This window comes from Phocoena sinus, chromosome 18, assembly GCF_008692025.1.
Source record: "Phocoena sinus isolate mPhoSin1 chromosome 18, mPhoSin1.pri, whole genome shotgun sequence".
Lineage (NCBI taxonomy): Eukaryota > Metazoa > Chordata > Mammalia > Artiodactyla > Phocoenidae > Phocoena > Phocoena sinus.
Window position 1 is genome coordinate 16,845,307 of NC_045780.1, and position 22,866 is coordinate 16,868,172.

The 22,866-nt window shown below is 41.7% G+C and overlaps 1 protein-coding gene across 4 annotated transcripts in view; it reads right to left on the reverse strand.

Moving 5' to 3' along the window:
- RNASEH2B (ribonuclease H2 subunit B) overlaps positions 1 to 22,866 on the reverse strand; it is a 92,616-nt gene that overhangs the window by 20,762 nt on the left and 48,988 nt on the right. For all 4 annotated transcript variants that reach the window (XM_032611640.1, XM_032611639.1, XM_032611637.1 and 1 more), the window contains 2 exons: positions 21,971 to 22,052; positions 13,136 to 13,178 (listed from right to left, as the gene is read on the reverse strand). In XM_032611640.1, the coding sequence (XP_032467531.1) occupies positions 13,136 to 13,178; positions 21,971 to 22,052 (125 nt within the window). The remainder of the gene's footprint in view (positions 1 to 13,135; positions 13,179 to 21,970; positions 22,053 to 22,866) is intronic.

A 22,866-nucleotide genomic window follows, 5' to 3' on the forward strand; every position in this document is an offset into this window, starting at 1 on the left:
GTAGATTCCCTCAGAAAGTATACAAATGTGGACCCAGATGCTTTTGAGGGACGCATTGTGCTTGCAACTTACTTTATTTACCATTCGGCGCCTGACATCCATAGGAAGCTGCAAAAGCTTGCCGTGGGTCCCCAAACCCCTCTCAACCTTCTTATGGATATGGCCTTCAGTGTCTTTAACAATACAGACCAGAGATAGCCTCATCCACCAGAGGGCAGACAGCAGAAGCAAGAACAACAGGCCTGCAGCCTGTAGAACAAAAACCACATTCAGAGAAAGATAGACAAGATGAAAAGGCAGAGGGCTATGTACCAGATGAAGTAAAAAGATAAAACCCCAGAAAAACAACTAAATTAAGTGGAGATGGCCAACCTTCCAGAAAAAGAATTCAGAATAGTGATAGTGAAGATGATCCAGGACCTCAGAAAAAGAATGGAGGCAAAGATTGAGAAGATGCAAGAAATGTTTAACAAAGACCTAGAAGAATTAAAGAACAAACAAACAGAGATGAACAATACAATAACTGAAACGAAAACTACACTAGAAGGAATCAATAGCAGAATAACTGAGGCAGAAGAACGGATAAGTGACCTGGAAGACAGAATGGTGGAATTCACTGCTGTGGAACAGAAGAAAAAAGAATGAAAAGAAATGAAGACAGCCGAAGAGACCTCTGGGACAACATTAAATGCAATAACATTCGCATTATATGGGTCTCAGAAGGAGAAGAGAGAGAGAAAGGACCAGAGAAAATATTTGAAGAGATTATAGTTGAAAACTTCCCTAACATGGGAAAGGAAATAGCTATCCAAGTCCAGGAAGCGCAGCAGGTCCCATACAGGATAAACCCAAGACACACAGTAATCAAACTGGCAAAAATTAAAGACAAAGAAAATTTATTAAAAGCAGCAAGGGAAAAATGACAAATAACATACAAGGGAACTCCCATAAGGTTAATGGCTGATTTCTCAGCAAAAACTCTACAAGCCAGAAGGGAGTGGCATGATATACTTAAAGTGATGAAAGGGAAGAACCTACAACCAAGATTACTCTACCCGGCAAGGATCTCATCCAGATTGGAAGGAGAAATCAAAAGCTTTACAGACAAGCAAAAGCTAAGAGAATTCAGCACCACCAAACCAGCTCTACAACAAATGCTAAAGGAACTTCTCTAAGTGGGAATCACAAGAGAAGAAAAGCACCTACAAAAACAAACCCAAAACAATTAAGAAAATGGTCATAGGAACATACATATCGATAATTACCTTAAACGTGAATGGATTAAATGCTCCAACCAAAAGACAGAGGATTGCTGAATGGATACAAAAACAAGACCCATATATATGCTGTCTACAAGAGACCCACTTCAGACCTAGGGACACATACAGACTGAAACTGAGGGGATGGAAAAAGATATTCCTGCAAATGGAAATCAAAAGAAAGCTGGAGTAGCTATACGCATATCAGATTAAACAGACTTTAAAGTAAAGAATGTTACAAGAGACAAGGAAGAACATTACATAATGATCAAGGGATCAATCCAAGAAGAAGATATAACAATTACAAATATATATGCACCCAACATAGGAGCACCTTAATACATAAGGCAACTGCTAACAGCTATAAAAGAGGAAATTGACAGTAACACAATAATAGTGGGGAACTTTAACACCAATGGACAGATCATCCAAAATGAAAGTAAATAAGGAAACAGAAGCTTTAAATGACACAACAGACCAGATAGATTTAATTGATATTTATAGGACATTCCATCCCCAAACAGCAGATTACACTTTCTTCTCAAGTGCCCATGGAACATTCTCCAGGATCAATCACATCTTGGGTCACAAATCAAGCCTCGGTAAATTTAAGAAAATTGAAATCATATCAAGCATCTTTTCTGACCACAAGGCTATGAGATTAGAAATGCATTACAGGAAAAAAAATGTAACAAACACATGGAGCCTAAACAATACATTACTAAATAACCAAGAGATCACTGAAGAAATCAAAGAGGAAATCAGAAACTACCTAGAGACAAATGACAATGAAAACATGATGATCCAAAACCTACGGGATGCAGCAAAAGCAGTTCTAAGAGGGAAGTTTACAGCAATACAAGCTTACCCCAAGAAACAAGAAAAATCTCAAATAAACAATCTAACCGTATGCCTAAAGGAACTAGCGAAAGAAGAACAAACAAAACCCAAAGTTAGAAGGAAAGAAATCATAAAGATCAGAGCAGAAATAAATGAGATAGAAACAAAGAAAACAATACCAAACATTAATAAAACTAAAAGCTGGTTCTTTGAGAAGATAAACAAAATTGATAAACCATTAGCCAGACTCATCAAGAAAAAGAGGGAGAGGACTCAAATCAATAAAATTAGAAATGAAAAAGGAGAAGTTACAACAGACAACGCAGAAATCCTAAGTAGTAGTCCTAAGAGACTACTACAAGCAACTCTATGCCAATAAAATGGACAACCTGGAAGAAATGGACAAATTCTTAGAAAGGTATAACCTTCCAAGACTGAACCAGGAAGAAATAGAAAATATGAACAGACCAATCACAAGGAATGAAATTGAAACTCTGATTTAAAATCTTCCAACAAAAGTCCAGGACCAGATGGCTTCACAGGTGAATTCTATCAAACATTTAGAGAAGAGCTAATACCCATCCTTCTCAAACTCTTCCAAAACTTGCAGAGGAAGGAACACTCCCAAACTCATTCTATGAGGCTACCATCACCCTGATACCAAAACCAGACAAAGATACTACAAAAAAAGAAAATTACAGACCAATATCACTGATGAATATAGATGCAGAAATCCTCAACAAAATACTAGCAAACAGGGCTTCCCTGGTGGCACAGTGGTTCAGAGTCCACCTGCCAATGCAGGGGACACGGGTTCGTGCCTCGGTCCGGGGGGATCCCACATGCCGCGGAGCGGCTGGGCCCGTGGGCCATGGCTGCTGAGCCTATGCGTCCGGAGCCTGTGCTCCGCAGCAGGAGAGGCCACAACAGTGAGGGGCCCACGTACCGAAAAAAAATAAAAAATAAAAAAAATACTAGCAAACAGAATCCAACAACACATTAAAAGGATCATACACCATGATCAAGTGGGATTTATCCCACGGAGGCAAGGATTCTTCAATATACATAAATCAATCAATGTGATACACCATATTAACAAACTGAAGAATAAAAACCGTATGGTCATCTCAATAGATGCAGAAAAAGCTTTTGACAAAATTCAACACCCACTTATGATAAAAACTCTCCAGAAAGTGGACATAGAGGGAACCTACCTCAACATAATAAAGGCCATATATGACAAACCCACAGCAAACATCATTCAGGAACAAGACAAGGATGGCCACTCTCACCACTATTATTCAACATAGTTTTGGAAGTCCTAGCCGTGGCAATCAGAGAAGAAAAAGAAATAAAAGGAATACAAATTGGAAAAGAAGAAGTAAAACTGTTACTGTTTGCAGATGACATGATACTATACATAGAGAATCCTAAAAATGCCATCAGAAAACTACTAGAGCTAATTGCTGAAGTTGGTAAAGTTGCAAGATACAAAATTAATGCACAGAAATCTCTGGCATTCCTATACACTAATGATAAAAAATCTGAAAGAGAAATTAAGGAAACACTCCCATTTACCATTGCAACAGAAAGAATAAAATACCTAGGAATAAACCTACCTAGGGAGACAAAAGACCTGTATGCAGAAAACTGTAAGACACTGATGAAAGAAATTAAAGATGATACCAACAGATGGAGAGATATACCATGTTCTTGGATTGGAAGAATCAACATTGTGCAAATGACTACACTACCCAAAGCAATCTACAGATTCAATGCAATCCCTATCAAATTACCAATGGCATTTTTTACGGAAGTAGAACAAAAAATCTTAAAATTTGTATGGAGACACAAAAGATCCTGAAGAGCCAAAGCAGTCTTGAGGGAAAAAAACGGATCTGGAGGAATCAGACTCCCTGACTTCAGACTATACTACAAAGCTACAGTAATCAAGACAATATGGTACTGGCACAAAAACAGACACATAGATCAACGGAACAAGATAGAAAGCCCAGAGATAAACCCACGCACCTATGGTCAACTAATCTATGACAAAGGAGGCAAGGATATACAATGGAGAAAAGACAGTCTCTTCAATAAGTGGTGCTGGGAAAACTGGATAGCTACATGTAAAAGAATGAAATTAGAACACTCCCTAACACCATACACAAAATAAACTCAAAATGGATTCGAGACCTAAATGTAAGACCGGACACTATAAAACTCTTTGAGGAGAGCATAGGAAGAACACTCTTTGACATAAATCACAGCAAGATCTTTTTTGATTCACCTCTTAGAGTAATGGAAATAAAACCAAAAATGAACAAATGGGACCTAATGAAACTTAAAAGCTTTGGCACAGCAAAGGAAACCATAAACAAGATGAAAAGACAACCCTCAGAGTAGGAGAAAGTATTTGCAAACGAATCAACGGACAAAGGATTAATCTCCAAAATATATAAACAACTCATGCAGCTCAATATTAAAGAAACAAACAACCCAATTCAAAAATGGGCAGAAGACCTAAATAGACATTTCTACCAAGAAGACATACAGATGGCCAAGAAGCACATGAAAAGCTGCTCAACATCACTAATTATTATACAAATGCAAATCAAAAGTACAATGAGGTATCACCTCACACCAGTTAGAATGGGCATCATCAGAAAATCTACAAACAACAAATGCTGGAGAGGGTGTGGAGGAAAGGGAACCCTCTTGCACTGTTGGTGGGAATGTAAACTGATATAGCCACTATGGAGAACAGTATGGAGGTTCCTTAAAAAACTAAAAATAGAATTACCATATGATCCAGCAATCCCACTACTGGGCATATACCCAGAGAAAACCATAATTCAAAAAGACACATGCACCCCAATGTTCACTGCAGCACTATTTACAATAGCCAGGTCATGGAACCAACCTAAATGCTTATCGACAGACGAATGGATAAAGAAGTTGTGGTACATATATTCAATGGAATATAACCCAGCCATAAAAAGTAATGAAATTGAGTCATTTGTTGAGATGTGGATGGATCTAGAGACTGTCATACAGAGTGAAATAAGTCAGAAAGTGAAAAACAAATATCGTATATTAACGCATGTACGTGGAACTCAGAAAAATGGTACAGATGAACCGGTTTGCAGGGCAGAAGTTAAGACACAGATGTAGAGAACAAACGTATGGACACCAAGGGGGGAAAACCGCAGTGGGGGTGGGGATGGTGGTGTGCTGAATTGGGTGATTGGGATTGACATGTATACACTGATGTGTATAAAACTGATGACTAATAAGAACCTGCTGTATAAAAAAATAAAATTAAATTAAAAAATAAATAAAAATAGAGATCAGGCTGAGGAAGAAAGGAAGAAACAGCGTGACTTGAGAAGGGCCCATCGGCAAGCCAAGATTCTGGCAGCCATTATGGCAGGACCTAACCCACCTCCTTGTCACCCCAAAGGTACTTCCAGAAGGCTCCACCAGGTAAAGGAGCCTGTTTTAGTTGTGGGAGCCCCAAAGACTGGAGCAAGGAATGCCCAGGAAATAGGTCCCAGCCTCTACCCAAGATGCCATGCTCACTCTGTAAGAAGATGGGTCACTGGAGCAGGGAAGGGCCCTCAGCTCCAAAGGGAGCAGGGAAATTCCCCCTTGCCAGTCATGTCAGTGGTTGATTGATGAGACCTGGGACCTCCCAAGGCTCCTGAGAAGACAGTCATAATCACAAGGGAGGAACCATGGGTGACCACTGACGTGCCAGGTAAGCTTGTCCAGTTTCCAGTGGACAGAGAAGCCACTTACTCTGTCCTGACTTCTCACGCTGGGCCTCTTGTCCCTGAAACTTGCTGTATCATTGGGGTAGAAGGTAGGTCAAAGCTGAAACTTTCCACCACCCCTCTACTTTGCACCTGGGAAAGACCCTTATAACTTACAAGTTTCTTGTCATGCTTGAATGCCCTAGCCCATTATTGGGAAGATACTTTCTTTCAGCCTTGGGGGCAACTTTTACTCTCCCTGAAAACCAAAACCAAGGCCTATTTTTGGCTGGATTATGCGTTATACAAGACATGGACAGTCCAGCCCATAATATTTCCCCAGAAATCGAAAAACTTACAGATCCACAGGTCTGGGAATCAGGGAATCCCAGGACGGGCAAAATTTGCCACTCCTTAAAAATCACCTTTTAAAGGAGGCTAATATCTTCCCTTCCAGGGGTCAGTACCCCATAAAACCAGAGGCTCGACAAGGACTCAAACCCCAGATCTCAAAATTCATCAAATGTGGGCCTTTGGTATCATGCCCGTCTCCTTGTAATGCTCCAATCCTACCTATCCTCAAACCAAATGGGGACTATAGAGTGGTCCAAGATCTTCAAATCATAAATGAAGCTATGATTCCTCTCCATCTGACTGTTTCCAATCCATATGTGATCCTTACTCAGACCCCGAAGGACACAGCATGGTTTATAGTCCTTGATCTTAAAGATGCCTTCTTCTGTATACGTGTTCACTCGGATTCCCAATACCTTTTTACCTTTGAACGGACTGATCCAGACACCAATATGACCCAACAGTATACCTGGACTGTCCTTCCCGAGGGATTCTGGGACAGACCACACCTGTTTGGCAACACCCTAGCAAAGGAACTTAAGGAACTTACATTAGAGATGTGGGCATTATTACACTATGTAAATGACCTCCTTATTTTCGGCCCCTCGGAGGAAGCCTCAGACCAAAACACTGTACAGGCCCTCAGTTTCCTGGGCTCGGGGTAAAAGGTACCCCGAGCCCAAATCTCTCACAGAGTCACCTACATGGGACATGTTGTGGTCTAAGCCCGGGAAAGCACCCCTGTACGACCCGGCGTGAGGAGGCAGTCCGCCACTGACAGCCACCACACACAAAGAGACAGCTCAGAACCTTCTTAGGGATGGCTAGATTTTGAAGGATTTGGATCCCTGGGTTTGGTCTCATGGCAGAGCCATTATATGAGGCCTTGAAGGGACTAGACACAGAACCTGTAGATTGGATGGGCAACTTACAAAGAGCATTTGATCAGATGAAGACCGTCGTGACTAGTGCCCCAGCCCTAGGGATGCCAGATCTAAACAAGCCCTTTACTCTGTCTACCTCAGAAAAACAGGGAATAGCCCTGGGAATTCTCACCCAAAAGGGGGGACCAGTCCCATGGTCGGTGGCATACCTCTCCAAGCAATTGGACCCAGTGGCCTCGGGATGTGTCTGAGAGCTGTAGCGGCCACAGCCCTGCTAACTGAAGAGGCCACAAAACTCACCAGGGGGCTCCCCTGGTGGAGCAATGGTTGAGAGTCCTCCTGCCGATGCAGGGGACATGGGTTCGTGCCCCAGTCCGGGAAGATCCCACATGCCATGGAGCGGCTGGGCCCGTGAGCCATGGCCGCTGAGCCTGCGCGTCTGGAGCCTGTGCTCCGCAACGGGAGAGGCCACAACAGTGAGAGGCCCGCGTAGCGCAAAAAACAAAACAAAACAAAACAAAACTCACCATGGGTCAACCCCCTAGAGGTATTGACGCCACACTCGATACAGGGAATACCAGAAATTAAGGGATACCAATGGCTGACTGGAGGTTCTGTCACAAAATATGATGCCCTCCTTCTTAACTCTCCTGAAGTGACCTTTAAGGTATGTCAGACCCTAAATCCAGCCACCCTTATACCAACAGAAAGCCCAGAGGAACTACCTCATTCTTGCACTGAGACCATCGAACAGGTGTACTCTAGCAGACTTGACCTTAGGGACCAGCCTCTCGATGGCCCTGAAGCTGTCTGGTTTACTGATGGAAGTGGCTCTATATAAGACAGCATCCAGAAGGCAGGGTATGCCACAGTAGATCTACGTAAGATCACAGAAGCTGGTGTCCTGCCACCTCAAATCTCAGCACAAAAAGCAGAGCTTATAGTTCTAGCTCAAGCTCTCAGGCTAGGAAGAGACAAGAGGATCAGTATCTATAGCCATTCTGAGTATCTATTTGTTGGTGTTACATGCATATGCTGCCATCTGGAAGCACAGAGGACCCCTAACTGCATGGGATTCCCCAATCCAGCACTGCCAGGAGCTCTCAGAACTCCCAGAGGCACCTCTAAGGAGGTGGCAGTTATCCACTGCAAGGGACATCAGAAAGGAAACTCAGACATAATAAAAGGAAACAGCCTGGCACAGAGTGTAGCTCTTGTAAAACCCCTTTTACTCGGGCTGGCTTGCTCCCCCAGGTACCAACCCGCAACCCGCTTTCGTCACCTCAGTACACAATCAAGGAAATACAGTGGACGCCAAAAAGGCCCTGATGGCCGGTGGATTAAGGAAGAACAATGCTACTGCCCAGAGCATTACAGTGGAAATTTTTAAATCATTCCATGACTCTTCTCATTCGGGAAGGGATGCTTTGATGAACCTGGTAGAGAAAGTCTTCTCTGGAATGGGTGTTTCTAGACTATCCTAGAAGTCATAGGGCCTGTAATATATGACACCATAGTAAGCCCGGGGGAAACTAAGGCCTCTACTTCTCCAGCCCATCCAAAGAAGAGAAATCTATCCAGGTAGGACTGGCAAGCAGTCTTTACTCAGATGCCATCCTCCCAGGGGTATAAAAACCTTCTGGTCTTTATTGACACTTATACTAGATGGGTGGAAGCCTTTCCAACAAGGAAGGACCAAGACAGCTCAGGAAGTACTAAAGGCATTATTAAAGGAAATAATTCCTTGGTTCAGACTTGCATGGTTTTTACAAAGTGATAACAGTCCCTCTTTTATGGCTAGGGTTACCCAACAAATCTCTAGTGCCCTAGGCATCTGCTACCACCTCCATGCTGCCTGGAGCCCTCAGTCATCGAGGAAGGTGTAAAGGGCAAATCACACTTTAAAAAGAACCCTGGCTAAACTTTTGTCAAGAGAAATTGGAACCTTGGACAAAATTTTACCCATAGCCCTCCTGAGAATCAGGGTGGCACCTAAAACGGGGCTAAGGCTCAGGCCCCTTTGAAATGACTGACGGTAGGTAGGCCCTTTTTACCTTCAGATACTTTGGTGGGCACTGACACCAATGAGCTCACTAAGTAACTGATTAATCTGGGACAAGTCCAAAGGGCAATTGCAGAATCTGGAAATCAGATTTTACCAGCCCCAGCCAAGAACCTGACCCCATTCAGGTTCAGCCAGGAGATTTTGCCTCCTAAAAACATGGAGAGAAGGGTCCCCTTCTGAACAATTACTACCCAAGTGGAAGGGGCCTTACCACGTCCTTCTCAGCACTCCTATTGTAGTGAAAGTATGGGGAAACACTAGTTGGGTGCACCTTTCTAGAATCAAACCTCCCCCTCCCCCCGAGTCTTCAGAGGATACAGAGGATCTTGGACGGCCAGAAGAGTCCAAAGGTTGAGTGAACCTCTTCAAGACCTGAAATTGTTATTTACGAAGGACGAAGAAACTCCACAAATTCAAGGCTGAGAACCCACAGTCACTGTTTTCCTTTTGCCTTCTGTTACCCCAGTCCACCCACAAACTAACTAATGTGCTCTGGTGGATATGGATGCTTATCACCTTCCTCTCGTTCCTTCTTACTCTCATTATCCTTTGTGAGTGCCGCCTTGGTTCAGCACCTATACCCGAGGGGGCTCTGTTCAGTCCATGCTGGGTTCAAAAAGGATTGTTCACTTTTAGCTCACCTCCGTCATCATGAAGTCATTATTCACCCTAACCTTTCTCTCCTTCTTTTTTTGGGTGTCCACACTAAGGAAATGGGAATTTAATTCAATAGTAAATCTCTCAAGAATTGTAGCCCATGGAGAAAATCTATTCCGGTGCTGGATCTGTCATCCCCACCCTCAGAGTGACACGTATGGATTAAAGGTATTACATTTTATGCCTAAGAATGACAACCTCACTCCCACCCTGGTCAACGGCTCTGCTAAACCTATCTCTCTTGAAGTTCGTATCGCGTCCCTAACGCAGCTTCCATGCTTGGATCTCACCCCTCACATCAATATTTCTAACCAATACCAAGTACTCATTCTCAAGTGCAATGAGTCTAGCCTGTCTTGCTGCCCCTGCCCCTAGTGACCAGTGGAAGAGGGAGGGAAAACGCCAGTTGTCCGGCATTTACAATATGGCCCTCCTAAGGCCTACAGAAAAGTCCCCACACCTCACGACCCCTCTTGTAACGGTGGCCTCTCTCCTCAAGCCGCGTGGGTACACCCTCTTGGGCAAACCACTTACAGGAATGGCTCAGCTCCTCAGAAGTGCGCCAGGCGTGCACTCCCCCAGACGCCTGTCCCTCTGTGGCCTGAACATAAACCAGCTGCCTTCTCAGAATAACCCCAGCTCTCCTTCCCCTCCCCAGGATTGGCTGTGGCCTTGCCTTGGATAGATAAGGCCCTGCTTGCGGGACAGTGCACGCTAGGCCAACTAAGTAATCAGATGAACCTAGGTGTATCCATCCATAATATCCGCCACTCCTGAAATAAGAGGCTGATGGGCCTCATCCTGGCAGCAACTGGAGCAGCTGTTGTTTGGTGGCCCCATGGGCGGCTTTGCCTACCTTGAGGCAATGCTTTGTAACCTGCCAGATATTCTGTCTCCTCTGGCCAGGACCATGGGGGAACCCCCTTTATTTCCTAGCAAGTGTGGTGATGGATAATAGACTGGCCCTGGACTATCTGCTAGCTGAACAGGGAGGGGTATGTGCAGTAATCAAAAAAATGTGCTGCACCTACATCAACACCACTGGCCAGGTGGAATAAGATATGCAAAAGATACATGAACAGGCCCAGTGGCTCCACACTTGTGGGAAGGGTGACCCCAGTGCCAGCTCCACATGGACTGCAGTCAGAGGGGTATTACCAAACATGACCTGGTTCCTACCCCTGCTTGGACCTCTGACTGCAATAATATTTTTGCTGATTTGGGGCCCCTGCCTTTTTAGTCTCCTGTTTGTTAAGTTTGTTTCTTCAGGTTACGACAGTGTCACCTACAGGTGATGGTATGCCAGGGATTTCAACCCATCCTGCAAGAAGATGGGGACCATCAACATCCACTGGACAGGGCTGCAGCCTCCTTCTACTCCCCACTCTCCATCTCTGCCGCTGTACATGACCCTGAGACCTCCTATCTCTGACAGAGCAAGGTGATCTGGACCCCACTGGTAGGGACAATGGCCCTGCTCAGCTTGAAGCAGCTACGGAAGACGGACCATCGACCCTTCGACCCTTAAAAGATTTTAAGGGTCCAGACTCCTCGAGGCGGGAGACGTTAGAGCAGGCAGTTAGCCAGACATGAGCAGAGGAGGGAGGCACAGGTCATGTGACAGGAGACCGTAATACATCTTGCAATGACAGGGGTTCTAGGGGCAAACACAGAAAAGCGGGAACCTCCGGGCTGACAGGGGACCATATGTCTTGTGAAGACAAGGGTCCTAGAGGCAAACAAAGAAAGGCAGGAACCTCCTGGTCGGAATGTAACCTTTTGCTCATTATGCCCTCATTACAGTAGAATTAGCATTGCAACCAGAGCAGTACCCATCATGCACCGGCACCATGACAGATCCGAGCAAAGCCAAATAAGGACAGAAACTCCCCCTCCTCTCGGGAAGGTGGACCTGGGATGAAAACCAGGAAATTACCCCCCAAATCCCTCCCTTCTTGATGAATATTCCGCCCATTCATTTTCACACCCTGTATAAACCAGCTTGCCGAAAGGACTCACTGTTGCTCACCTGAGCCTGCCTGCGCTCCCTCCTGAGAGTGTAGTCACTCAATAAATTCTTTGCTTACTTGGCCTCTCAGTCTCAGCTCTGAATTCTTTCTGCGACAAAACAAGAACCTACCCTCCAGCAACAGTATCAAAGGCTAAAACCTTCAAGTACAGGTTTTGATCCATTCATGAATGATCTCTATGTTACTAAGGAAGACAGATATTTGGGAGAAAGAAATATGCTTAGCTTGTGGAGGGAGAGAAATAAGAAAGAAACAAATACTCCTGTCCTCTTAGTTAGAGCAAGACAACTATATCTATGTCCCCTGGTGCTGTTGTCAGAGGTTCACTACTGAACTGGAAGAAATGTGGGTCTGACCGAGAATAACTTTACATCTTACACCAACTGACTTCCTCCAGTACTATTCTTCCAGAGAAGAAAAGATGAACCTCCTTGGGCAATTTGCTGAAAAAGGCCCACAACTAACACTGTTGCACTTTAAATTTTATGTCCTTTTCTAAAAGTCAAAGTAATGAATGTTTTTAGAGCCATGACCACCCTCAAACAGGAATGATTAAAAAAAATATCCTGAGCATGTTGGTCACCTTGAAAGCAGGGAAAAAGGAAAGTTGTTTAACACCCACTTTACATTCATTTGCAAAGCACTCATTACTCTTCTGGCAGGGGAATGACCTCACTGACAAGCTGTTGCATGTGTTTACTTCCCTGTGTCTGAGCAGCGCTCACTGGTCTGCGATCACGCCTGGACTTTGGGATGCTACTCTTTGCTCTCAAGTGTGGTTTATAGCTGGCTTCTCTACTCCCTATATCGGGGAGACAAACCTAGGCCATAGCCCACAGTGCAGAGGAGCTGTGGGTGGCAGTTTGAGAACACCTGGAAGGGGAAAAAGGTTTTCCACTGATAGCTTCTCTGTGTTGCAAAAATCATGCTCTATGTGCCTTTGTGCCCATGATAATTATATTTGGAAAAATGAGTTTTAGTTCTAGAGTATTCCTGGTGATTAATAAAGTTAATTACAGGATCTAGCTCACTCAAGAAGACTTAATTTTCATTATACTTCTTTAATATTTTGACATAGGTATCCAGCTAAAATCAACTCTTTGATTCTAACAGCACTTTATCATTCACGTAAAAGCCACAGAAATAAAAATACTGATGAAGAACCCAGTATAATCTTTATGCCACGTAAGTTGAATGAAGTATGTTTTAAAATACACTAAACTAAATTTATGTGGCAAAAGTATAATATTTTTCTAAGTCCTCCAAAGATAGCTTAGTCACAGCTTCTTACCTTTGATGGAGGGTTTGGCACTGAAGCTGGAGGTTCTGGAAGCCTGAGGAGTAAAAAATAAAAATCATAGTCATGGTTTTTCATAGACAAGCAAACAGAGAAACTGGGCCAACTTCAGACTTAGTAAGTCCTACTTTCATCTAGTAGTTTCACCTCCATATATCTTAATGTTCAATCACCTCAGTGGAAAGAGTGAAATTTCTCTAAGTGAATAAATGTTCATTTGCCTCCTTAATTCTAAGTATTGGAATTGTCTGAGAAAGAAAAAAATGAGAAGTCATTTGCTGAAATGGAATTGCTTTTCTTTAGCCTCTAAAAATTTGCATTTTGGTACTGTATTTTTTCATCATAAATGATGAATCTAGAATATATACAAAAGTGAAAATTATCTTAACTGTTGACAAAAAGTCATACAAACTTTACTTTTCTTCTCTTAGAGTTTAATTGACATATCTTTCTCCTCAACTCTTTAACCAAAACTTAAAAATTTCAGCAGTAAATAATATAAAAAAAATAGGGAGTGCTTCCGGGAAGATGGCGGAGGAGTAAGACACGGAGATCACCTTCCTCCCCACAGATACACCAGGGATACATCTACACGTGGAGCAGCTCCTACAGAACACCTACTGAACGCTGGCAGAAGACCTCAGACCTCCCAAAAGGCAAGAAACCCCCCACGTAGCTGGGTAGGGCAAAAGAAAAAAGAATAAACAGAGACAAAGGGATAGGGACGGGACCTGCACCAGTGGGAGGGAGCCGTGAAGGAGGAAAGGTTCCACACACTAGGAGGCCCCTTCGCGGGCGGAGACTGCGGGTAGTGGAGGCGGAAAGCTTCGGAGCCACGGAGGAGAGCGCAGGAACAGGGGTGCGGAGGGCAAAGCGGGGAGATTCCCGCACGGAGGATCGGTGCCGACCAGCTCTCACCAGCCCGAGAGGCCTGTCTGCTCACCTGCCAGGACGGGCGGGGCTGGGAGCTGAGGCACGGCTTCGGTCGGAGCGCAGGGAGAGGACTGGGGTTGGCGGCGTGAACACAGCCTGCAGGGGGTTAGTGCCCCACGGCTAGCCGGGAGGGAGTCCGGGAAAAGGTCTGGAGCTGCCGAAGAGGCAAGAGACTTTTTCTTCCCTCTTTGTTTCCTGGTGCGCGAGGAGAGGGGATTAAGAGCGCTGCTTAAAGGAGCTCCGGAGACGGGCGCGAGCCGCGGCTAAAAGCGCGGACCCCAGAGACGGGCATGAGACGCTAAGGCTGCTGCTGCCGCCACCAAGAAGCCTGTGTGCGAGCACAGGTCACTATCCACACCCCCCTTCCGGGGAGCCTGTGCAGCCAGCCACTGCCGGGCTCCCGGGATTCAAGGACAACTTCCCCGGGGGAGCGCACTGCGCGCCTCAGGCTGGTGCAACGTCACGTTGGCCTCTGCCGCCACAAGCTCGCCCCGCACTCCGTGCCCCTCCCTCCCCCCGGCCTGAGTGAGCCAGAGCCCCCGAGTCAGCTGCTCCTTTAACCCCGTCCTGTCTGCGCAAAGAACACACGCCCTCCGGCGACCTACACGCAGAGGCGGGGCCAAATCCAAGGCTGAGCCCCTGGGAGCTGTGAGAACAAAGAAGAGAAAGGGAAATCTCTCCCAGCAGCCTCAGAAGCAGCGTATTAAAGCTCCACAATCAACTCGATGTACCCTGCATCTGTGGAATACATGAATAGCCAACCAATCATCCCAAATTGAGGTGGACTTTGAGAGCAAGATTTATGATTTTTCCCCCTTTTCCTTTTTTTGTGAGTGTGTATGTGTATGCTTCTGTGTGAGATTTTGTCTGTATAGCTTTGCTTCCACCATTTGTCTGAGGGTTCTATCCGTTTTTTTCTTTTTTAATTTTTTTCTTAATAATTACTTTTTATTTTAATTTTTTTACTTTATCTTCGTTCTTTCTTTCCTTCCTTCCCTCCTTTAGACAACAAATCATCACAAATTGAGGAGGTGGACTTTGAGAGCAAGATTTATGATTTTTTCCCCTTTTCCTCTTTTTGTTAGTGTGTATGTGTATGCTTCTATGTGAGATTTTGTCTGTATAGCTTTGCTTCTACCATTTGTCCCAGGGCTCTATCCCTCTGTTGTTTTTTTTCTCTTAATAATTATTTTTTTATTTTAATAACTTATTATATTTTATCTTTATTTTATCTTTCTTTCTTTTTATCCTTCCTTCCCTCCTTCCTTCCTTCCTCCCTCCCTCCCTCCCTCCTTCCCTCCCTCCTTTCTTTCTTTCTACTTCTACTAATTCTTTCTTTCTACTTTTTCTCCCTTTTATTCTGAGCCGTGCGGATGAAAGGCTCTTGGTGCTGCAACCAGGAGTCAGTGCTGTGCCTCTGAGGTGGGAGAGCCAACTTCAGGACACTGGTCCACAAGAGACCTCCCAGCTCCACATAATATCAAACGGCGAAAATCTCCCAGAGATCTCCATCTCAACACAATTACCCAGCTTCACTCAACGACCAGCAAGCTACAGTGCTGGACATTCTATGCCAAACAACTAGCAAGACAGGAACACAACCCCACACATTAGCAGAGAGGCTGCCTAAAATCATAATAAGTCCACAGACACCCCAAAACACACCACCAGACGTGGACCTGCCCACCAGAAAGACAAGATCCAGCCTCATCCACGAGAACACAGACACTAGTCCCCTCCAGCAGGAAGCCTACACAACCCACTGAACCAACCTTAGCCACTGGGGACAGACACCAAAAACAACAGGAAATACGAACGTGCAGGCTGCAAAAAGGAGACCCCAAACACAGTAAGATAAGCAAAATGAGAAGACAGAAAAACACACAGCAGATGAAGGAGCAAGATAAAAACCCACCAGACCTAACAAATGAAGAGGAAACAGGCAGTCTACCTGAAAAAGAATTCGGAATAATGATAGTAAAGATGATCCAAAATCTTGGAAATAGAATAGACAAAATGCAAGAAACATTTAACAAGGACCTAGAAGAACTAAAGATGAAACAAACAATGATGAACAACAAAATAAATGAAATGAAAAATACTCTAGATGGGATCAATAGCAGAATAACTGAGGCAGAAAAACGGATAAGTGACCTGGAAGATAAAATAGTGGAAATAACTACTGCAGAGCAGAATAAAGAAAAAAGAATGAAAAGAACTGAGGACAGTCTCAGAGACCTCTGGGACAACATTAAATGCACCAACATTCGAATTATAGGTGTTCCAGAAGAAGAAGAGAAAAAGAAAGGGACTGAGAAAATATTTGAAGAGATTATAGTTGAAAACTTCCCTAATATGGGAAAGGAAACAGTTAATCAAGTCCAGGAAGCACACAGAGTCCCATACAAGATAAATCCAAAGAGAAATACTCCAAGACACATATTAATCAAACTGTCAAAAATTAAATACAAAGAAATATTAAAAGCAGCAAGGGAAAAACAACAAATAACACACAAGGGAATCCCCGTAAGGTTAACAGCTGATCTTTCAGCAAACACTCTGCAAGCCAGAAGGGAGCAGCAGGACATATTTAAAGTGATGAAGGAGAAAAACCTGCAACCAAGATTACTCTACCCAGCAAGGATCTCATTCAGATTTGATGGAGAAATTAAAACCTTTACAGCCAAGCAAAAGCTGAGAGAGTTCAGCACCACCAAACCAGCTCTACAACAACTGCTAAAGGAACTTCTCCAGGCAAGAAACACAAGAGAAGGAAAAGACCTACAATAACGAACCCAAAACAATTAAGAAAATGGGAATAGGAACATACATAACGATAATTACCTTAAATGTAAATGGACTAAATGCTCCCACCAAAAGGCACAGATTGGCTGAATGGATACAAAAACAAGACCCATATATTTGCTGTCTACAAGAGACCCACTTCAGACCTAGAGACACTTACAGACTGAAAGTAAGGGGATGGAAAAAGATATTTCATGCAAATGGAAACCAAAAGAAAGCTGGAGTAGCAATTCTCATATCAGACAAAATAAGACTTTAAAGACTATTAGAAGAGACAAAGAAGGAGACTACATAATGATCAAGGGATCAATCCAAGAAGAAGATATAACAATTGTAAATAATTATGCACCCAACATAGGAGCACCTCAATACATAAGGCAAATACTAACAGCCATAAAAGGGGAAATCAACAGTAACACATTCATAGTAGGGGACTTTAACACCCCACTTTCACCAGTGGACAGATCATCCAAAATGAAAATAAATAAGGAAACACAAGCTTTAAATGATACATTAAACAAGATGGACTTAATTGATATTTATAGGACAGTCCATCCAAAAACAACAGAATACACATTTTTCTCTAGTGCTCATGGAACATTCTCCAGGTCAGATCATATCTTGGGTCACAAATCAAGCCTTGGTAAATTGAAGAAAATTGAAGTTGTATCAAGTATCTTTTCTGACCACAATGCTATGAGACTAGATATCAATTACAGGAAAAGATCTGTAAAACATACAAACACATGGAGGCTAAACAATACACTACTTAATAACGAAGTGATCACTGAAGAAATCAAAGAGGAAATTAAAAAATACCTAGAAACAAATGACAGTGGAGACACGATGACCCAAAACCTATGGGATGCAGCAAAAGCAGTTCTAAGAGGGAAGTTTATAGCTATACAAGCCTACCTTAAGAAACAGGAAACATCTCAAATAAACAACCTAAACTTGCACCTAAAGCAGTTAGAGAAAGAAGAACAAAAACACTCCAAAGTTAGCAGAAGGAAAGAAATCATAAAAATCAGATCAGAAATAAATGAAAAAAAAACGAAGGAAACGATAGCAAAGATCAATAAAACTAAAAGCTGGTTCTTTGAGAAGATAAACAAAATTGATAAACCATTAGCCAGACTCATCAAGAAAAAAAGGGAGAAGACTCAAATCAATAGAATTAGAAATGAAAAAGGAGAAGTCACAACTGACACTGCAGAAATACAAAGGATCGTGAGAGATTACTACAAGCAACTCTATGCCAATAAAATGGACAACCTGGAAGAAATGGACAAATTCTTAGAAATGCACAACCTGCAAAGACTGCATGAGGAAGAAATTGAAAATATGAACAGACCAATCACAAGGAATGAAATTGAAACTGTAATTAAAAATCTTCCAACAAACAAAAGCCCAGGACCAGATGGCTTCAGAAGCGAATTCTATCAAACATTTAGAGAAGAGCTAACACCTATCCTTCTCAAACTCTTCCAAAATATAGCAGAGGGAAGAACACTCCCAAACTCATTGTACGTGGCCACCAACACCCTGATACCAAAACCAGACAAGGATGTCACAAAGAAAGAAAACTACAGGCCAATATCACTGCTGAACATAGATGCAAAAATCCTCAACAAAATACGAGCAAACAGAATCCAACAGCACATTAAACGGATCATACACCATGATCAAGTGGGGTTTATTCCAGGAATGCAAGGATTCTTCAATATACGCAAATCAATCAACATGATACACCATATTAAGAAATTGAAGGAGAAAAACCACATGATCATCTCAATAGATGCAGAGAAAGCTTTTGACAAAATTCAACACCCATTTATGATAAAAAACCTCCAGAAAGTAGGCATAGAGGGAACTTTCCTCAACATAATAAAGGCCACATATGACAAACCCACAGCCAACATCGTCCTCAATGGTGAAAAACTGAAAGCATTTCGACTAAGATCAGGAAAAAGACAAGGTTGCCCACTCTCACCACTCTTATTCAACATAGTTTTGGAAGTTTTAGCCACAGCAGTCAGAGAAGAAAAGGAAATAAAAGGAATCCAAATCGGAAAAGAAAAAGTAAAGCTATCACTGTTTGCAGATGACATGATACTATACATACAGAATCCTAAAGATGCTACCAGAAAACTGCTAGAGCTAATCAATGAATTTGGTAAAGTAGCAGGATACAAAATTAATGCACAGAAATCTCTGGTATTCCTATACACTAATGATGAAAAATCTGATAGTGAAATCAAGAAAACACTCCCATTTACCATTGCAAAAAAAAAGAATAAAATATCTAGGAATAAACCTACCTAAGGAGACAAAAGACCTATATGCAGAAAATTATAAGACACTGATGAAAGAAATTAAAGATGATACAAATAGATGGAGAGATATACCATGTTCTTGGATGGGAAGAATCAACATTGTGAAAATGACTCTACTACCCAAAGCAATCTACAGATTCAATGCAATCCCTATCAAACTACCACTGGCATTTTTCACAGAACTAGAACAAAAAAGTTCACAATTTGTATGGAAGCACAAAAGGCCCCGAATAGCCAAAGCAATCTTGAGAACGAAAAACGGAGCTGGAGGAATCAGGCTCCCTGACTTCAGAATATACTACAAAGCTACAGTAATCAAGACAGTATGGTACTGGCACAAAAACAGAAAGACAGATCAATGGAGCAGGATAGAAAGCCCAGAGATAAACCCACACACTTATGGTCACCTTATCTTTGATAAAGGAGGCAGGAATGTAGAGTGGATAAAGGACAGCCTCTTCAATAAGTGGTGCTGGGAAAACTGGACAGGTACATGTAAAAGTATGAAATTAGATCACTCCCTAACACCATACAGAAAAATAAACTCAAAATGGATTAAAGACCTAAATGTAAGGCCAGAAACTATCAAACTCTTAGAGGAAAACATAGGACACTCTATGACATAAATCACAGCAAGATCCTTTTTGACCCACCTCCTAGAGAAATGGAAATAAAAACAAAAATAAACAAATGGGACCTAATGAAACTTCAAAGCTTTTGCACAGCAAAGGAAACCATAAACAATAGCAAAAGACAACCCTCAGAATGGGAGAAAATATTTGCAAATGAAGCAACTGACAAAGGATTAATCTCCAAAATTTATAAGCAGCTCATGCAGCTTAGTAACAAAAAAACAAACAACCCAGTCCAAAAATGGGCAGAAGACCTAAATAGATATTTCTCCAAAGAAGATATACAGACTGCCAACAAACACATGAAAGAATGCTCAACATCACTAATCATTAGAGAAATGCAAATCAAAACTACAATGAGATATCATCTCACACCAGTCAGAATGGCCATCATCAAAAAATCTAGAAACAATAAATGCTGGAGAGGGTGTGGAGAAAAGGGAACCCTTTGCACTGTTGGTGGGAATGTAAATTGATACAGCCACTATGGGGAACAGTATGGAGGTTCCTTAAAAAACTACAAATAGAACTACCATATGACCCAGCAATCCCACTACTGGGCATATACCCTGAAAAAACCATAATTCAAAAAGAGTCATGTACCAAAATGTTCATTGCAGCTCTATTTACAATAGCCCGGAGATGGAAACAATCTAAGTGTCCATCATTGGATGAATGGATAAAGAAGATGTGGCACATAAATACCATGGAATATTACTCAGCCATAAAAAGAAACGAAATTGAACTATTTGTAATGAGGTGGATAGACCTTGAGTCTGTCATACAGAGTGAAGTAAGTCAGAAAGAGAGAGACAAATATCGTATGCTAACACATATATATGGAATTTAAGGGAAAAAAAAAAGTCATGAAGAGCCTAGGGGTAAGACAGGAATAAAGACACAGACCTACTAGAGAATGGAGTTGAGGATATGGGGAGGGGGAAGGGTAAGCTGTGACAAAGCAAGAGAGAGGCATGGACATATATACAGTACCAAACGTAAGGTAGATAGCTAGAGGGAAGCAGCCGCATAGCACAGGGAGATCAGCTAGGTGCTTTGTGACCGCCTGGAGGGGTGGGATAGGGAGGGAGACGCAAGAGGGAGGGAGACGCAAGAGGGAAGAGATATGCGAACATATATATATATAACTGATTCATTTTGTTGTAAAGCAGAAACTAACACACCATTGTAAAGCAATTATACTCCAATAAAGATGTTAAAAAAATAATATAAAAAAATAATGGAATACAAAGACAGAAAGTCTCTAACAAGATAAGCAGGTACAAAGAAATCCAGGAAAATATTAAACAGAAGGATATGTTTATCAATTCAAAGCAGGCTTTCAACATACTATATTACTATACTACAGAAACCAGTATCTACTAATTGTTTTTTTAAAGTAGGACCTAAGATGCAATTTTCTAAAAACGGCAACTGTATCTATTAAAAAGTCATCTTATATTCATGTATCAGAGGAAAAAAATATTATAATAATCAGGAAAGGCTATTAAATCATCACACACATGAAATCTGAACAACAGTTGCTAAAATACAGAAAATAAACATTTTTTTCAGCCTAAGATAAAGTCTTTATATTTTATTAAAGATCATTATGAAGGAAGGAACACAAATCAGGTCATTCTCAAACCCTTCTTCCCCCTCAAAGACACAGACTATGCTTCATTCTTCATTGAGTTCCAAGTGTTGGGCATAATAAAAATACTTAGTGAACATCTAATGATAATAAAAATGGTACAAAACTTTTAAATATAACTTTCAAAAATATTCTATTCTGCTATCTACTTACTCTTTCTTTCCCACGAACCAAATTAGTTAAGTCTGGCTGGGGATAAAATTTTAACACAGTTTACCCTCTAATATCAAAACAACTGATAACCCCAATCCTAACACTCAGGGGTTCCTACAACGAGTATCCATTAAATCAGCTTGTTCCAATCAAAAAACTATCCATTAAAATTCACCTCCAAATCATACAGTCTATGACATAACTCAAGAATAATCTCTTATCAGAAAAGGTGATATAAGCCATAAAGAAACCCTATTTCTTGGAAACCAAGAAGCACAATTATGCTTAGTTATGACTAAAGCTGAACCATACTTACTTTAAATATTTAGATAAGTCATCACTCAATTCTTTAGGGATGTAATCAGATATCAGACCATGGGCATAACAAATATAATCCTCTGAAAGAAACAGAATGGAGAATGAAAAAAAAAATTAGTAATAATTATGGTAGCTTTACAGTCAAATTGACCAGAGTTCAAATTCTGGCACTGTCTGGCCTTAGAGAGTCACTTAAGCTTTTTTTATCTATCTGTCACAGTAGTGGGGTAATCTGATGGCTGGATATGTAGGATGGTATCAAAGATATGATGAGATCATCAAGCACAATACAGCAGATGCCCACTAAATAACAGGTAAAAACTCAGGGTTCTTTTCTTAGCTGAGGCCCTTGAATACAAATAAAGTTCAAAAATCAGATGTAACAGTATGAAATATTCACGTCTTTTTAAAAGACTAATCTTTTCTAGGTCTGTTTCAATATAAAATAAATCTAATTATTGAAGAGTAAATGAGTATGCTCATTTAAGAGAAATAATACATGATATGTCTCTATTAAGTACTTGCTTTATAAGAGTCCTGAATGTTATATATACCCCCAAACTAATAAAATGCCTTAAAAAAATAGAAAAAATCAAAACTCAGCAGAGAGTATAATCTTTACTTCTAAAGCATTTGGATTCTCAGTACTAAAATGAAACTCTGGTATCAATTAAATACAGAACAGAAGAGAAAATCTGTTTTAAAGCTCTGTTCCTTAATTCAGTATTTTTTGTAGAATACTAGGGGATAATCAAACTTAATAGATGGGATAATCACAAGGGGATATAAACTACCAAAAGCAATATCCCAGGTTTGTTGCTGGGATATTCATTTTCTTCTTTTTTTCCTTTCTCTTCTACCTTCAATGTTAGGATAACAATTTGCCTCAGTATT